The sequence below is a fragment of the Pavona decussata genome, unplaced genomic scaffold (assembly GCF_977016875.1).
Source record: "Pavona decussata unplaced genomic scaffold, jaPavDecu1.1 SCAFFOLD_300, whole genome shotgun sequence".
NCBI lineage: Eukaryota > Metazoa > Cnidaria > Anthozoa > Scleractinia > Agariciidae > Pavona > Pavona decussata.
The window spans coordinates 2465001-2480885 of NW_028145697.1; the positions used below are offsets into that span (position 1 = coordinate 2465001).

At 43.6% G+C, this 15885-nt stretch overlaps 3 protein-coding genes and 1 long non-coding RNA gene across 6 annotated transcripts in view; 2 read left to right on the top strand and 2 right to left on the bottom strand.

The window, feature by feature from the left end:
• The window catches only part of LOC146454598 (endosome/lysosome-associated apoptosis and autophagy regulator family member 2-like), a 39897-nt gene extending 38212 nt beyond the window's left edge, over positions 1 to 1685 (top strand). For 2 of the 3 annotated variants that reach the window (XM_085095008.1, XM_085095007.1), the window contains exon 32: positions 1 to 1685. This exon is cut by the window's left edge. The gene's annotated coding sequence lies outside the window, so the exon portion shown is untranslated. The other variant, XR_014859168.1, reaches the window with a different exon arrangement.
• A 566-nt stretch (positions 1686 to 2251) lies between these two features.
• On the top strand, positions 2252 to 10261 carry LOC146454601 (uncharacterized). The gene is made up of 2 exons (XR_014859227.1): positions 2252 to 2606; positions 10092 to 10261. It is a non-coding gene; the product is annotated as an uncharacterized LOC146454601 (long non-coding RNA).
• The window catches only part of LOC146454602 (lysosomal leucine aminopeptidase-like), a 66885-nt gene continuing 61099 nt past the window's right edge, over positions 10100 to 15885 (bottom strand). Inside the window, exon 20 of the transcript XR_014859226.1 lies at positions 10100 to 10519. The gene's annotated coding sequence lies outside the window, so the exon portion shown is untranslated. The remainder of the gene's footprint in view (positions 10520 to 15885) is intronic.
• LOC146454603 (lysosomal leucine aminopeptidase-like) overlaps positions 10513 to 15885 on the bottom strand; it is a 29457-nt gene continuing 24084 nt past the window's right edge. The window contains exons 17-19 of the mRNA XM_085095269.1: positions 14582 to 14644; positions 11381 to 11437; positions 10513 to 10806 (exon numbers count right to left, since the gene is read on the bottom strand). Of these exons, the coding sequence (XP_084951395.1) occupies positions 10759 to 10806; positions 11381 to 11437; positions 14582 to 14644 (168 nt within the window). The 3' untranslated portion in view covers positions 10513 to 10758. The remainder of the gene's footprint in view (positions 10807 to 11380; positions 11438 to 14581; positions 14645 to 15885) is intronic.

Consider the following 15885-nt stretch of genomic DNA (forward strand, 5'->3'; position numbering starts at 1 on the left):
TCCTCACTGAACTCCATATATATATCTTCTTATGGTGGTTCATTCTTTATTCCTGTATGTGTGATTTTTACTGGTATTTTACGAAGAAATTACATGTTGATCACTTGTGATATGAAAGTAAAAGCACTAATGGCAGACGTTCAGCTCTGCTCAAAACAACAATAACAATGTAACAACAAGTTCATTTCAATGTGTTTAACGTAATTTATGTATTTGTTAATTAATTTTGTATCAGTTGTGCTCGCAGTGCCATCGAGGCTGTGGTTGAGAACTTTATGTTAACAGCAACCAGCTTTAAAATACCCAGAATAGATATGTACTTGAGTAAGGCAGTGCATACACGAATCTCAGGTTGCAAACATTATTCGCATTCGTATTCACTGATGTCATTTTTTAGCGAAGATGCTCGTTGCCTTACCAGTGTGATATCAGTGTGCTAACTAAATATCTGTGTGGACATAAGTGTTAGATTGCAAATTGAGGTAACACCAATCATCAACGTATTATGCCGTCTTATATTACTTTCGTTACCCAACGAGAAGCAGTTTTGTTCTGATTATAAATAGTTTAGTTTTACGAAGTTTGTGTGTGAAGATGTATTTTTTAACGCTGAACTTTCTGTATTTAGAAATAGAAATGTTTTCCTTTAGCACAGCTATGTTTAAGTCTGTCTACGTGTTGCTTCAACTGTATTGTAGAAACACGAGGGAAATAGTTTGTATTTGAGTGGAATATATAATCTGTGTGTATTGTCATAAGTAAGGGGCTTGTAGTTAATTAGAGTGTACATTTGCAGCTAGTTGTTTTGGGGATTTACAACATTGCACTTGATTTCATCTTTCTATTAATGGGGAATTGAATGTTTATGTATTTACAACATAATTATTTAAGTATTGGGTAATAATAAGCGTGATAGTAGTCGTTATTTTCTCTTCAAAGATAGTGGGAAATAGTATGAGAGAATCGCGAGTCTCGTTTGTCGAAGACTTTCACTGTCCCACTCTCTTTGAAGATGAAAAGTAGCGACTGCTTACCGTCTGGTCTATGGTGTATTGAATGTTAAATTATGCGGCCAATGTGTTAGACTGCTAGTTTAACCTTTCTAAATAGTCGAGCAGCCGGGGTAAGAAACCAAATTAATTTAAACTTTTCTTGCTCCTCCAATCGACTATCAGAAGCGACCTCTATCAGTCTAGCATGTGTCTTACTCAGAAATGATGAGAACAGAAGTCCCCGTTCTTGGTTTAATGCGATCACTTGGAGTATACCTATCAGAACTTCAACCACACACTTCAGTCTTGCGAATGTTCATTAAACCAATACGACTCTCGGGGAACCTAGTATGGCCTCGTCCTAGGCGGCCTTTTAACTATTATTTGATTAGTTTAGAAAATGACTTTTGAGCAATAAGTAACGAGATACTGAGCTCGTTCTTCTAGGGTTCCGGTCTACCGTTAACAACCGATCCCTTGCAATTTAACGCGTAAGATAAATCACAATCCTAAGGTAGAAATCAACTCATACAATGATGGATGATTTTTTCGTTCTAATTGTAGACAGGCAATGTAGTTTTTCTGTAACCTGTAACGCTGTTTCCCGCACAATATCAGCACTTCGGTGTTTCAGTGTATGGCTTATGTAATCATTTTGATTTGTTTTAAAATAAAATATTGCAATAGGGTTAATGGTTTGTTGTGTTTATGTTGTTGTTGCATACATACCGGGGAACGCCTGAAATAACTGTCGGGCGTTTTGCTTCTTCTCATATCGAATGAGCTATTTTCTTGAGTTTAACAGCTGCAGAATAGCCCTTTTCACGGTTAATGTTTTTTATTTGCATTACAATGTTATCCGACGTGGATGCGAGGCAATTTCAGGCTAAAACTACAAAATAGCCCTAAATCGCCTCTCATACATGCTAGATTTCATTGTAATTCAAATGAGCAAAGTTAACCGTGAAAAGGGCTATTGTCCCTAAACGCAGTCTCGAACTAAACTTGTAATAATTTGCGATTGTTTGGCCAGGACTTGCTATTGTTTGTGATGATGATTGACTTGAAATTCGAATTAGCGCAAATCGCACGCAATTAGGTGCATTTTTTTTCATCGTTGTCTTTCCTCAGCCGCTGTTGCGCAAAAACATAGCCGGCTTTTTATTTTTAAGGAATTAAAATTTTTTTTCTTTGTGCTCAGGATAACTCGAAACAGCTGAGAGATACGGGTTGCCTCCAACAAGGGGCTTGCGTTTCCACGGGGTTTTCTTGTTTTATGCAAGGGAATAGCGAAGATCAGTAAAGCATCAACGAAGACAAACGAATCGAAAGCACACGGAGACAACCACAGAAATATGCTCACGGTTTTTTAAAATCTCGTTGTTGCTACGACAACCAAGGGATAAAATGCCTTTTTATTTCGTGAATGTTTTACAGTGCTTCCGCGTGCCAATTTTATTTTCCAAAACGATACCATTTACAAATTTGAAATAAGTTTTCCAATAAAATATATGTTAGTATCAATGTAATATCTTTCTATGATTTCAGAACTTTCTTGAGAGTTGTTTTACATATAAAAAAAAAAATGCAATTTAAATTAGTGAATTGTAGAATGTCGCGTTCCCAGTACCGCAGACACGGGGTGTTGTGTACTGGAGTTCGCCAGGTCAACCACAGTGAAGTACACGGCAAGGGCAGCAAGACTAACGCGTTTATTAGGATCAGGCTGAGCCGTCTATTTACAACACTTGCGGTGAAAACTAAAAAGAATACAATTGTCTAAGTCTAAAGAAACGGAAAAAACTACGAATTCAACGCCGTAAAAAACGAAAGGAAAGAATACATGGAATTTTACAAGCGTAACTTACGTCTGATCTTGACTCCGGGGTTGAGAACAAGTTACTCCACGTTCTCTTAGAGACTCCGTTAGAAATAGCTCCGTGAACTCCTTACAGTTTGAAAACTCCTCGCAACTGAGAAACGTGCTTACAGAAAAAGGATCTTAATACATGTCTTTGACGTAAAGGAAATAATAATGAAAAAAAGCTTTGTGCGGCTAGCCAAAAACGGATATTCGGTAATCATGCAATCAATAAAACAAAGCTACAAACATAAAAGAACAAATAGTCCCTGAGTGTTTCTAAAGTGCATTGTTCTTGTCAGGAACGTGACACTCCTCGCCCAAGGATGATTAATCCTTGCTCCATTAAACTTTACTTCGGTGTTCAGTAGGTTGCATTCCATCGGCTTGAACAGGTACCAACAGAACAAGCTCCTTTATTGGGCGTAAGAACGTTTTCTTCTTGCCCTCTCTCCACAGTACAACTTGGGCCTTCCTTACTGCACCATCCTCGCTCTTGATAGCTTCGGATATCAGTCCCAGAGGCCAGTTGTTTCGGTGGGTGCCGTCTTCTTTGACAAGGACTATATCACCAGCGTTGAGATTTCGCTTTGAACTATTCCACTTGCTTCTGCTTTGTAGTGTCTGCATATACTCCCGCCTCCATCGCAACCAGAACTGGTCTGCAAGGTATTGGACTCGTCTCCAACGACGCCGTGAGTACAGGTCTACAGGTAGGAATTCTCCAGGCGGGGGACCGACAGGTCGTGTTTTCATAGTCAGAAGCATGGAAGGTGAGAGGGGTTCAGGCTCCTCCGTATCAGACATGACGGTGGTTATGGAGCGTGCGTTAACGATCGCTGTAACTTCTGCCATTAGTGTTACTAGAACTTCGTGCGTGAGTTGCGATCCCCCGAGCTCCAAGAACATGGCGTCCAGCACTCGCCGTATGGTCCCTATCTGCCGCTCCCACGCACCGCCGAAATGCGAAGCGTATGGTGGGTTGAAACGCCATTCACAACCTTGTTCTTTGACGTATCGCTCCAATCTGCGTTGGTCCATCTCCTTCATTGCTTCATCTAGTTCTGACTTCCCTCCTATGAAATTGGTACCTCGATCGCACCTGAGTAGCGATGCGGGGCCTCGAAGCGCGAAGAAGCGTCTAAGCGCACAGATAAAGGAACTTGTGTCCATAGACTCTAAGACCTCAATGTGGACGGCCCTGCTGCTGAGACAGGTGAAGACTAGACCCCAACGCTTAGAACCGGTGGTTCCTCCTCTCGTCTTTCGAGTCTGAATCAGCCAGGGTCCGAAAACGTCAAAGCCAACGTTAGTGAAGGGTGGGGTAGCCTCTACCCTGTCGGCCGGTAGATCAGCCATTCGCTGCTCTAGGCGAGGTCCACGTAGCTTCTTGCAAAGAACACATAGACTGAGCTCCTTTGCTACCTCGTGATTTCCATCCACTAACCAATAACCAGCTTGTCGGATGGCGCCATGTGTAATTTGTCGTCCTTGATGATGGACTTGACCGTGATAATGGCGTACTATTAGCTTTGAGACGTGGTAACCCTTAGGTAATAACACGGGATGTTTCTCCTTGTACTCCAGCCTTGCACGTCGCAAGCGGCCACCTACGCGAAGTATGCCATTGTCGTCAACGAACGGATCCAATCGATATAGGGCTGACTTCTTCATTTCACTTTTCTTCTCACTAATTCGCTCGCGGCGGCTTTTATCCCCGCTGAGATGTTCACCACGATACAACTTGAGCTCCTCTCCGAAGGCTTCTTCCTGGACGGTCTGAATTATGACTGTCATGGCTTGCTGAAGCTCCTTTAATGTGGGGTTGCGCAGCCGCGGTGCAGTCTTTATTGCCACTGGCTTCCGCTCCCTTGTTTCTCGAGTCTTGAATTTTCTCCGTTTAAACTCCTTGGCCAGAACAATAAGATTTGCAATTGCGCGCTGCAGCGAGGAAAGGCTTGAAAAACGTGAGAACCTATCAGCTCCCAAACCATGGCGTTTGTTTGTCTGTGTGCTGAAAGCCGAAACTTCTTTCCTAACTTCTGGGTCGTCTTCGCTTATTGGAATCTCCTCTTGTTCTCCGTTTGTTGCTGCTGTTTCGTCTTGCATGAAGCGCGGTCCAGTGAACCAGTCTGAAGCCGCGAGACTTTCTGCACTCAGACGACGTGTGGCAAGGTCTGCAGGGTTCTCGTTTGTATCCACGTACCTCCATTGGTTGGGACTGGAGACCTTGCGAATTAGCTGCACACGGTTTGCGACGTAAACGTAGAATCTCCGACTCTCGTTTTGAATGTAACCAAGGACAACTTTCGAATCCGTATAGAAGGTGATACCATCGATCTCCATGTCAATTTCTTTGATAATCTTCGCTACGGCTTGCGCAGCCAGAACAGCAGCACACAGTTCTAGGCGGGGAATACTTGTTGTCTGTAAGGGGGCTACTTTAGACTGGCCTAACAGTAGCGCTGTGCAAACGTTTCCCTTGCTGTCAACTTGACGCAGATAAATGGCGGCTCCGATTGCGTTCTCGCTTGCGTCTGAGAACGCGTGAATTTCTCTCCGAACAACAGTACCAAAGTCCACTGGGCGATAGCAGCGGGGAACTGATACCTTCTCCAATTTGTTAAGTGAGGTTCGCCATCTTTGCCATTGAGTTAGAAGTGCGTCTGGTAAAGGATCGTCCCATCCTAACGGTCTGTTTTCGGTCGTTTTCTTCCCCATGGCTACTAACTGTTGTAGTAGTAACCTCCCCTCCAACAGCACTGGTGCAGCAAGGCCTAGGGGGTCGTACACAGAGTTGACGATCGAGAGCACTCCTCTCCGTGTGAATGGCTTGTCAGGTGGAGAAACTTGGAAGGTAAAGTTATCTTTCTCAAGATCCCAGGAGACTCCGAGCGAGCGCTGTGCCGGCAAGCTGTCACGGTGCAAATCCAGGTCGCGCACTCCTTTCCCCCTGTCTTCTGTTGCGAAGGCCTCCATTACTTCAACTGAGTTTGACACGATCTTGTGAAGTCGTAAGTTTGCTGTGGCTAGCATTGCTTGGGTCGTTTTGATGAGTGCGATGGCCTGTTCACCTGTGGGTAGCGAGGCTAGGCCGTCGTCTACATAGAAGTTACGGTGGACGAACTGAGCGGCTTCTTTACCAAATTTCTCCTCGCCGTCAGATGCCGTTCTTCTAAGGCCAAACGTGGCTACGGCTGGGCTGGGACCGTTACCAAAAAGGTGCACGTTCATGCGATACTCCGTTATAGGCTTCCCAGGAGTGTTGTCTTCGAACCAGAGAAAGCGTAAGAAGTTTCTGTGGCTGGGGTCCACGTGGAAGGAGTGGAACATCTGTTCGATGTCGCACATTACGGCCGTTGTTTTCTTTCTGAAGCGAATAAGGACTCCCAAAAGACTGTTCATCAAGTCCGGGCCGGGAAGAAGCTCCTTATTGAGTGATACACCTCCAAATTCGGCAGATGAGTCGAATACCACTCGTATTTGAGTCGGCTTCTTGGGGTGGTAAACACCGAAGTGCGGTAAATACCATACTCGGCCAGACTGGGAGTTGGCTGGTTGGGCTGGGGATGCGTGACCCTTGTCTAAGATCTTCTGCATGAACTCCAGGTAGTCTTTCTCCATTTGTGGTTTCTTTCTTAGCGTCCTGATAAGACCATTTAAGCGGTTGACTGCCTGACTTCGGTTGTTAGGCATCTTGGTATCTTTATGACGAAAGGGAAGTGGCATCTCCCAGTTACCGGTGTCGTTCTTGTTTATACCGGTCTCCATTATTTCGATGAACTTTCGATCTTCGCAGGAAAGGCTGACGTCGTTATCTTCTCGTGTGGTGCGGAAGATATCGTTCTCCGGATCCTCTCTCCGTTCTGAGAAGCTCTCCTTGATTCTAAACTGGTTGGGGCACGGTATCAACTCGTAATGCTCTGGCTCCATGTGTTTCTTCCAAGGCTCTCCGTTGTTGGCCGAGAGGAGACTGGTGCGGCAAGCGAGCACGTGTGCTGGGCCTCCGACGATGTCTAGGCACATCTGTCCGATTATCGTCCAACCGAGCGAAAGCTTTTGTGCCCAGGGGGCTCCTTTGGGTCCATTTTTGAACTCCCGAACCTTGAGCAGCTCTGGGGCGTCTCTCCCGAGAAGCAGATGGATGTCTGCGTTTGGATCCAGGGGTGGGATTTCGCCTGCAATCTCGTGAAGGTGAGGGAATCTCCTCGCCATCTCCGGTGTAGGAATTTCGCGCTTATCGTGAGGGATGCTGTCACACTCGATCAGGGTGGGTAGATCCGACGTTACTCCATTAAGGGCTTGTATGATTACACCTGCGACTCGCCGTCCGTATTTGATTTCCTTCTCGCCGCTGCATGTGGTGAGAAGGTACTTTTCCTCCGGACCGACCGCTCCTAGCTCATCGGCGAGTTCGCTGCTGATCAAGGACGAGTTACTTTGTTCGTCAACGATAGCGTAAATTCGGTGGAGAGTATGTGGTTTCTCCTTGTTCTTCACGTCGACCAATAGCAATTTGCTGCATGATACGCCACCCTCGATAGGTTTACAAGCGAGTGTACACTTGGTGTCAACGATTTCCGTGCTTGCGGCAAATCTCCTCGGCCTTTCCTTGTGAAGAAGCGCGATGTGGCGATCATCTTTGCATATGCTGCACTGTATTTTCTTCCTACAGTCGCTGGCCCTGTGACCTTCGGATAGGCAGCGATAGCAAAGTCCGGCCTTAAGGATCCAGTCAGTTTTCTCTTCCAGGGGCTTAGCACCGAAAGCCTTACACTCTTCTAAGCTATGACCACCTCGTTCGTGAAAGGGACATCGTTTTGTCTCCTCGATTTTGGGTGGGGCTGACTCCAGTTTGATGCTAGCTGGCCCTGTGTTCGTTTTAAGTGTTCTCTTACTCTGAACTCTCCGATTGGGTGAGGTTGATGAGCCATTAGGAGTGTGCGTGGCGCCTGCGAGAATGTTTGGATTGTTTTTAATCCTCGAATGCCTTAGGACTACTTTGGAAAAGACACGAAAGCCGGGGTACTCATCTCCATTTTTCTCCGAGTACCTAGCGATTTCTTTCTCCCATTTTCCGCGTAAAGAAAGAGGCAACTTCTCAGCAATCGGTTGTATGGTATTTGGAAAGTTAAGGCACGCGAGACCTGGTAAGTAGGTCAATTGACTGTCCACATCGGCGCAAAGATCGGCAAATTCTTGTAACTTAGCATTTTCGTTTTCGCTGAAAACAGCGGTTTTGTTCAAACGCTCCAACAATTCTTTAGTTATTACGGCCGCGCTGCCGAAACGCCTCTCCAATTCCCCCCATAGGTCGTTCAATAGCGTGCCGGGGTCATGCTGTTTTCGCTTCCGGTAATTGTCAACCAGTTTTTGAGCCTCTCCGCTGGTGAAACTACGCAAATAATTTATTTCCTGAACGGGGTAAACGTTAACATCGCTGATCATCGCTTTGAAGGCCGCTTTCCACGGATGGAAAAGCGTGGGATCTCCGCTGAAGGTGTCTGGATGACATTTCGGAAGATTTTGTCTCGCCAATCCCGAAACTATTTGTTGATTTGCAGTTGTCAACGATTCAATTAGCTGACTCCCGGTTATGTTAATTGGTGTTGATGCGATTAATGACTGCGGAAGCACGTGCCGCGAATTTTCGCCATTGTCTTCCCGCTGGTTTGGGGTCGAGCGCAATTTTGTGCGTGGGGTTCCGGAAATTCCCTTGAGAGGTGTGTTCTCTTGTCTCTCGGGGCCTCTCGCCAGAAGAGTGCTTTGTTCTGTTGAGTTACGTTTAGGCGGAGGAATTTCCGGCGGTGAGAAAGAATGAACCCACGTGGATGTTCTTTCGTCGCTTTTAGCCTTTGGAATCCCCTCGATTTCTAATTTCGCGTTTTCTTCATTTTCCTCCTCGTTTATAGCTTGCTCGATCGCTTTGAGCTTCGCATGTGCTATTGCGACTTTTTTCTCCGCGGCGATAATTGCTAGCTCCTTAGCGTGTTCCGCGCGTTCTTGTTGACGTGTGCGCTCAATTTCTGCTTCGCGTTGTTTGCGCTCGTGCTCTTTTTCGGCAACCATTTTCTCATAGTCCGCGCTTTCCCGTGCCGCTGCCGCTTCGGCGAGCGCTTTCATTCGGGCGCTACTCGCTCTGGACGAGCCTGCAGAGGATTTGCTACGGCGCGAGTGACGAGATAAACGCGAGCTTGTCTCCAACAATTTGTCGGATTGTCTACTTTTTATTTCTTGTATTAACTTTATTGCTCGTTCGAGAGTTAGGCTCTCTTCCACAAGACGAACTTCTACATCCCCAAAGTAATTGTGTTTATCTTGTGCGTAAAGGCTTCTTATTTCTTGCAATTTTATGTCTAATTCCCCAGAGAATCCCTCGAGGTCACGCAAGACTTCGTCCAGATCCGATCCTCCGTTTATCCCCTCAGTAGATCGTATGACGTCTTTGAGCATCTTGTGCACGACATTTGCTTCCCGATGTTTCTGATCGATTTCATTTTCTAACGCTTTTCTAGACAATGTTCTAACTCTTCTATCGAGATCTCGACCGACTACTTCTTGATGTGACAAGACTTCTCCTTTGTTTGGCGTATCGGCTTCCTGGCCACTCATTTTCAGCGCTGATTACTCAGTTACGGCTTACCTCAATCTGTTCTTGATCAGACTTTTCACTGTCGCGTTCCCAGTACCGCAGACACGGGGTGTTGTGTACTGGAGTTCGCCAGGTCAACCACAGTGAAGTACACGGCAAGGGCAGCAAGACTAACGCGTTTATTAGGATCAGGCTGAGCCGTCTATTTACAACACTTGCGGTGAAAACTAAAAAGAATACAATTGTCTAAGTCTAAAGAAACGGAAAAAACTACGAATTCAACGCCGTAAAAAACGAAAGGAAAGAATACATGGAATTTTACAAGCGTAACTTACGTCTGATCTTGACTCCGGGGTTGAGAACAAGTTACTCCACGTTCTCTTAGAGACTCCGTTAGAAATAGCTCCGTGAACTCCTTACAGTTTGAAAACTCCTCGCAACTGAGAAACGTGCTTACAGAAAAAGGATCTTAATACATGTCTTTGACGTAAAGGAAATAATAATGAAAAAAAGCTTTGTGCGGCTAGCCAAAAACGGATATTCGGTAATCATGCAATCAATAAAACAAAGCTACAAACATAAAAGAACAAATAGTCCCTGAGTGTTTCTAAAGTGCATTGTTCTTGTCAGGAACGTGACATAGAAGGTAAAAAATTTCTTGAGGAAGTTAGAAAAGTTGTTACGAAAATTGACGTACCAAAATACCATATCTGAACACTTTAAACGCAATTAACATTCCTTTCCTTTGTAGGAGTTATTTAATTAAATTTAAAAAGAGGAAAGGAAACACAAAATAAGGAAATCAAAATACAATAATCACAACGGCTTCCAGCACCTTCCTTCAGTCATGGAAGTCGCATATGCACATTGTGTATTGAAAGTAAATGCAAATGAGGTTTTTCCTGGTCAAGATGACCTTCAGTTATAATTTGATTGATCAATACCATCACTCCTTATCAGAGGGTACCAAACAGATAAAGGTATCAAACAAATTCAACGAGCCACACTCAGACAAAAAAATGTGCTTTTTTGGATGGATGGAGAGTTTGGAAACCCAATACAAAGTTGCCAAACCTCAATCAAAAATTCAAAGACTGACTAAGGTGCCAAACTCGTTACCAGAATCCTCTCTCTTCCTCCCTCGAGAATGGAGGGGGGAATGGGGAGGACTACGGGTATGAGGTTGTAGGTGCCCTGTGTAACGTCATTTTACTATCAAAGATTTAATTGGAAAAAAAATTGTATAAAACACGATTCCAGTTCAAAATATTTGCAATCCCAATTGCGAGCTGATTCAGTTTGAGTGATCTCTCTCAAAGTTTCGGCTTCATGGTCACAAAATCAAAGTTGTAGCAGTCAGGCTGAAAAAAAGGAGCAATTATTGTTAAATACTTTGCCTACAGTGCTAATATCTGTCACATCCTGTCGCATGTATTACACAAACAACGCTAACGGCAGTAATGACCACAATTTTTCTTTCTTTCTTTTATCATCAGTTTTAGGGCAGAGGGAATTGTTTTGCCTTATTTGTTTTAAAATGATTTCGCTGCTTTTACCGGCCTAATTTTAAGCCTCTGTTTTAATTCACTCTCTGAACATAACACCTGGCATATACGGTACATTAAAAGAAAGGAAACCCACTGTAAAATGCCCACATTGAACACTGGTTGTATACCTTCATACCCAACAACAAACCTCTTACAAAAGCCACATTTAACCAAAGACCCTTGTTTTATCCGAATTTTCTTTCACGTAGTAATTAAAAAGTTTTCCCCTTCATTTTGTTTTTGGAGGGTTTTTGTCGCGTGAACTTATCTTTTATCTCAACAACTGGACTTCAGTGGATGAAAAAGTGACTCTCGAATAAAAACTGAAAGTGGTTAATTTCCTTCTAAAAAATGTCATTCATATGAAATAGCTAAACATTCAACTTACCAAACCAACGTGCTTGTCTGGGAACGTGAAATTACTCCAACAAAACACAGGCAAACCCTAAAACGACAGGGACAGAATAAAGCTTAAACATCACATCGGTGGGTGATGCTTTAAGTAATGTTTCAAAAACGAGCAGCAGTGTTTTATCGGGATTTAAAACCACGAGGCGCAGCCGAGTGGTTTTAGACCCGATAAAACACGGCTTCAAAAACATTCCTGGAAAAGCGTGTGTCAAGAGAGTTCATAACAATGATGCTTTTGTGAACGTTGGAAATTAGCATACATGAAACACCGCATAACAATTGATAGGTAAATGGGTTTATGAATTATTAATAAGTTTTAAAATATGACGATGAAAAAATAGATTTAAAGGATCAAAAAAATGTTCGCCAAATTGTTTTAATATTTAGGATCATGTTTCTTCCAATTTTAAACTAAAGATAAAAGAAGCTGCTCATATCCAAGGTGAACAACCTACTTTAAAAACTCTCTTCACAGTCACACATGGTCTTTAATTATTCTGTTACAGTTTTTTCGCATTAGCATTGCTTTGTACTTTTTACGAATTCAAACTGAAAACTGAAACTGTAGTAGTAGTAGTAGTAGTAGTAGTAGTAGTAGTAGTAGTAGTAGTAGTAGTAGTAGTAGTAGTAGTAGTAGTAGTAGTAGTAGTAGTAGTAGCAGTAGCAGCAGTAACAGTAGCAGCAGCAGCAGTAGTAGCAGAAGCAGTAACAGTAGCAGTAGTAGCAGTAGCAGCAGCAGCAGTAGAAGTAGCAGTAGCAGCAGTGGCAGTAGCAGCAGAAACAGTAGCAGCAGTAGCAGTAGCAGTAGCAGTAGCAGCAGAAGCAGTAGCAGTAGAGCAGTAGCAGTAGCAGTAGCAGTAGCAGTAGCAGAAGCAGCAGCAGCAGTAGCAATAGCAGCAGCAGCAGCAGTAGTAGTAGCAGCAGAAGCAGCAGCAGCAGCAGAAGCAGTAGCAGCAGCAGTAGCAGTAGCAGCAGTAACAGCAGTAGCAGCAGAAGCAGTAGCAGTAGCAGCAGCAGCAGTAGCAATAGCAGCAGTAGTAGTAGTAGCAGCAGTAGTAGTAGCAGCAGAAGCAGTAGCAGCAGTAGCAGTAGCAGCAGCAGTAGCAGTAGCAGCAGAAGCAGTAACACTAGCAGCAGAAGCAGCAGTAGCAGTAGCAGCAGCAGTAGCAGCGGTAGCAGTAGTAGCAGCAGTAGCAGCAGCAGTAGCAGTAGCAGCAGTAGCAGCAGCAGTAGCAGCAGAAGCAATAGCACCGGTAGCAGCAGAAGCAGTAGCAGCGGTAACAGCAGAAGCAGTAGCAGCAGCAGCAGTAGCAGTAGCAGTAGCAGCAGTGGCAGCGGTTGCAGCAGAAGCAGTAGCAGTAGCAGCAGCAGCAGTAGCAGCAGAAGCAGCAGTAGCAGTAGCAGCAGCAGTAGCAGCGGTAGCAGCAGAAGCAGTAGCAGCGGTAGCAGCAGAAGCAGTAGCAGCAGCAGTAGACTTGCCACAAGCAGACCTCTCGAGTCTCACAGTAGAAAAGCCGGTAGGAGTAAGCTTTTTAGGCTGCGAGGCGGCTGAGCTAGCGACGAAGGCGCAAGAGGTCGACATGTCTCGCTTGAAGGGTTTGCATTTACGTTTCGCACCAAAATGGCGAGTGGTGTGACTCGCATTTGGAAGAAGAGCATCAGTTATCCCTTTCGCAATCGACCCCATGTTGGAATTTCAACCGCAAATCACGTTTCGTTGCTCAGAATTACTTTTGAGTGACACCTTTATCCCCGAGGGTCTCAAGGATCTACTCTGATTGGTCTAAGCGCAGCGACCTGTTTTTGGGTCGCTAAAATTGGCGCCAATCAAGTACGACTGAAAAGTCCTTCGTCCCGCGCTATATTGAATAAGAGGAAGGACTTTTTCGAAACTCCACAGCAGTAGCAGCAGTAGTGGTAGCAGCAGTAGCAGTAGTAGCAGTAACAGCAGCAGTAGCAGTAGTAGCAGTACGAGTAGTAGTAGCAGTAGTAGTAGTTGCATATATTTATACACGATAAAAATTACAGCAGAACTGATGTGATCGTGTTATAAGCAAAATATAAAAATGTAATAAAAATGACACATTTGAATACTTAAAAGCTAAAACTAAAACTATTTACAATGATCCTAAAATAAAAAAAAATTACTTACAAAATAATACTTTTCAGTTATTTTTAAAACAGTTTGTACTGGACATTTGAAGGTGACAGAAGAACTGTAAAAACAATTGTCGTCGTTTTTCTTAAACTTATACCTTGCCTGCTGCTATCCAGACCTTTTTGGGAATATCAAAAATGTGTCTCATTGAAAAGGAAATAGGATGGCAGGGAATACATATCTCTAGCACTGCACACATTCCCATGCCATAGGATGCTTTTTATCCGCAGTAAACTTCATTTCACGCGAAATTGATCCAGGAAAACTATTCACGGACATTGTCGTAAAACAGATCCAAAGGTAAAACAAACGCAATAACATTCAAAACGATTTAATCGAAATTCAACTCCTGTTTTTTACAACATACTCGAAAGCCGTAAAACCACAACTGAACTTGAGACGCATACAAAACGATATAAAAGATACAAAATCACGAGGTACACGTCAATCAAATTAATAATCAAATGTCATTCATCAATGTACTGTTCGGATGTACGGTCCAACAAAACAAATAATGTAACAAACGATTTACGACAGACATTATCCGAACCAAGACAACAAGCCTTTCAAGAGCAAAGCCCATGGAAATCTGAGAGCTTCGAGAAACACATAATCTTCAAGGACTGACAAGCGTACATACTTTACATGTAAAGCCAAATTGAGGTTATTCGATAGGTATGTTGTTCTTCAAATTTCTCACTCAAAGCGCGCGTAGGTTTTTCACTGAGAGCGAAAGTAGGAGGTTGACTTCTCAGTGTTTTCTTGCACCTCTTTCGACAGGTATGTTGATATCCGCATCCATTTCAACAGCAAAACACTCCTCATCTTGAAATTTGCAAATAATATCTCTTATCGCACTTATGTTTGAAAACTGGGGAAAATATCTGCAAATATGCCAAGTTTAGTTTAGTTGCGTCACTTGACACTTTTGGACCAATCGCAAATATTTCACATGGTGAAAATGTCATTGCGTGGATATACCGTATTGATAATCACGTGTTTATTAAGGTTTCACGTTACCTGATAGGTTGGCCCATTAATGGCTTCTGACATCATCACCTTTGCCATAGAAAAATCTGTCACCTGAAAAATAAAACACAAATAATGCACTTTTCAGGGCAAATATATGGGTGGGACAATGAACACAGTCAATATAATCTTTGGTTCGACTCGTGATAGGAGCACTCGGATTTCCTTTTTCCGAGTTTGTCTGTGACATTCACTGAATGTCATCATTCTCATTTATTCGCCAGGCTTAAAATATTCCATCACATTTATTTCCCTTGCGCATATGCCAAACATGACATTCCAATCCTAGCAGTATGCGGGATGTTTTTCCCATGAACCTAGTTTAATGGCCTTAGCACCCACGAGTCTCCTGTAGCTCAGTGGTAGAGCATCCGAACTAGTAAGGTCTTAGGTTCGACTCCTGATAGGAGCACTCAGATTTCCTTTTTCCGAGTTTGCCTGTGTCATTCACTGAATAATACATCATTCTCACAGTCAATAATGTCGAGGTTTGGCTGTACTTTACAATATTTCTCCCACAAAACACAGCATATCCTGCAACTGCCTGTAATTATTATTTTATCCTGTCCCCCCCCCCCCCCCAATCAAAATTAATAGCATACCACAACACACCTTTATGTCATCTCTCACGCATCCCAACATCCTTATGCTAATTTACTGCGCCTTTCAATAACATACGTACTCTGATGGTGCGTTGTTTTGGGAGAATCCAAGAACGGATTTGTTATCTCAGATCACTCGGATCATGGCGTAACAAAGGAACCGACGAATCCACTCTGGACAAGGATTCGTCGGTTCCTTTGATGAACCATGATCCGAATGATCAGAGATCACAAATCCGTTTTTGGATTCTCCCAAAACAACGCACCCTGAACAAGGGGGGTGAATAGGTCTACGGATCGGCGGATTTGGTAAATATTTTAGCCCGGATTCTGGATTCAGAGCGAAATTTTAACGGATCTGCGGATCCTATGATCACAGCGGATCGCGGTTTTATTCAGTTTTGGGGCCAGGATTTTGGATTTTGGTTGTTAGGAAGTTCAAGTTTGCTCTTTTTTCTCGTATCTGCAAGGTTGTTTCGATACAGACGTTGGTTAAATAAATATTTCGTTGATAGTCATCCTCAACGCTAAAACACAATATCATGCAAGGCAACTCCAACAACTGAAGTCACTTTGTATCTCGCGTATCATCTAACGCGGCAAACAATTTGCGGATTCAGATTTAGTTGATTTTTTGAGCGGATCGACGGATTCAGCCATTAATTTTAGCGGATCAGCGGATTTACCTACCCC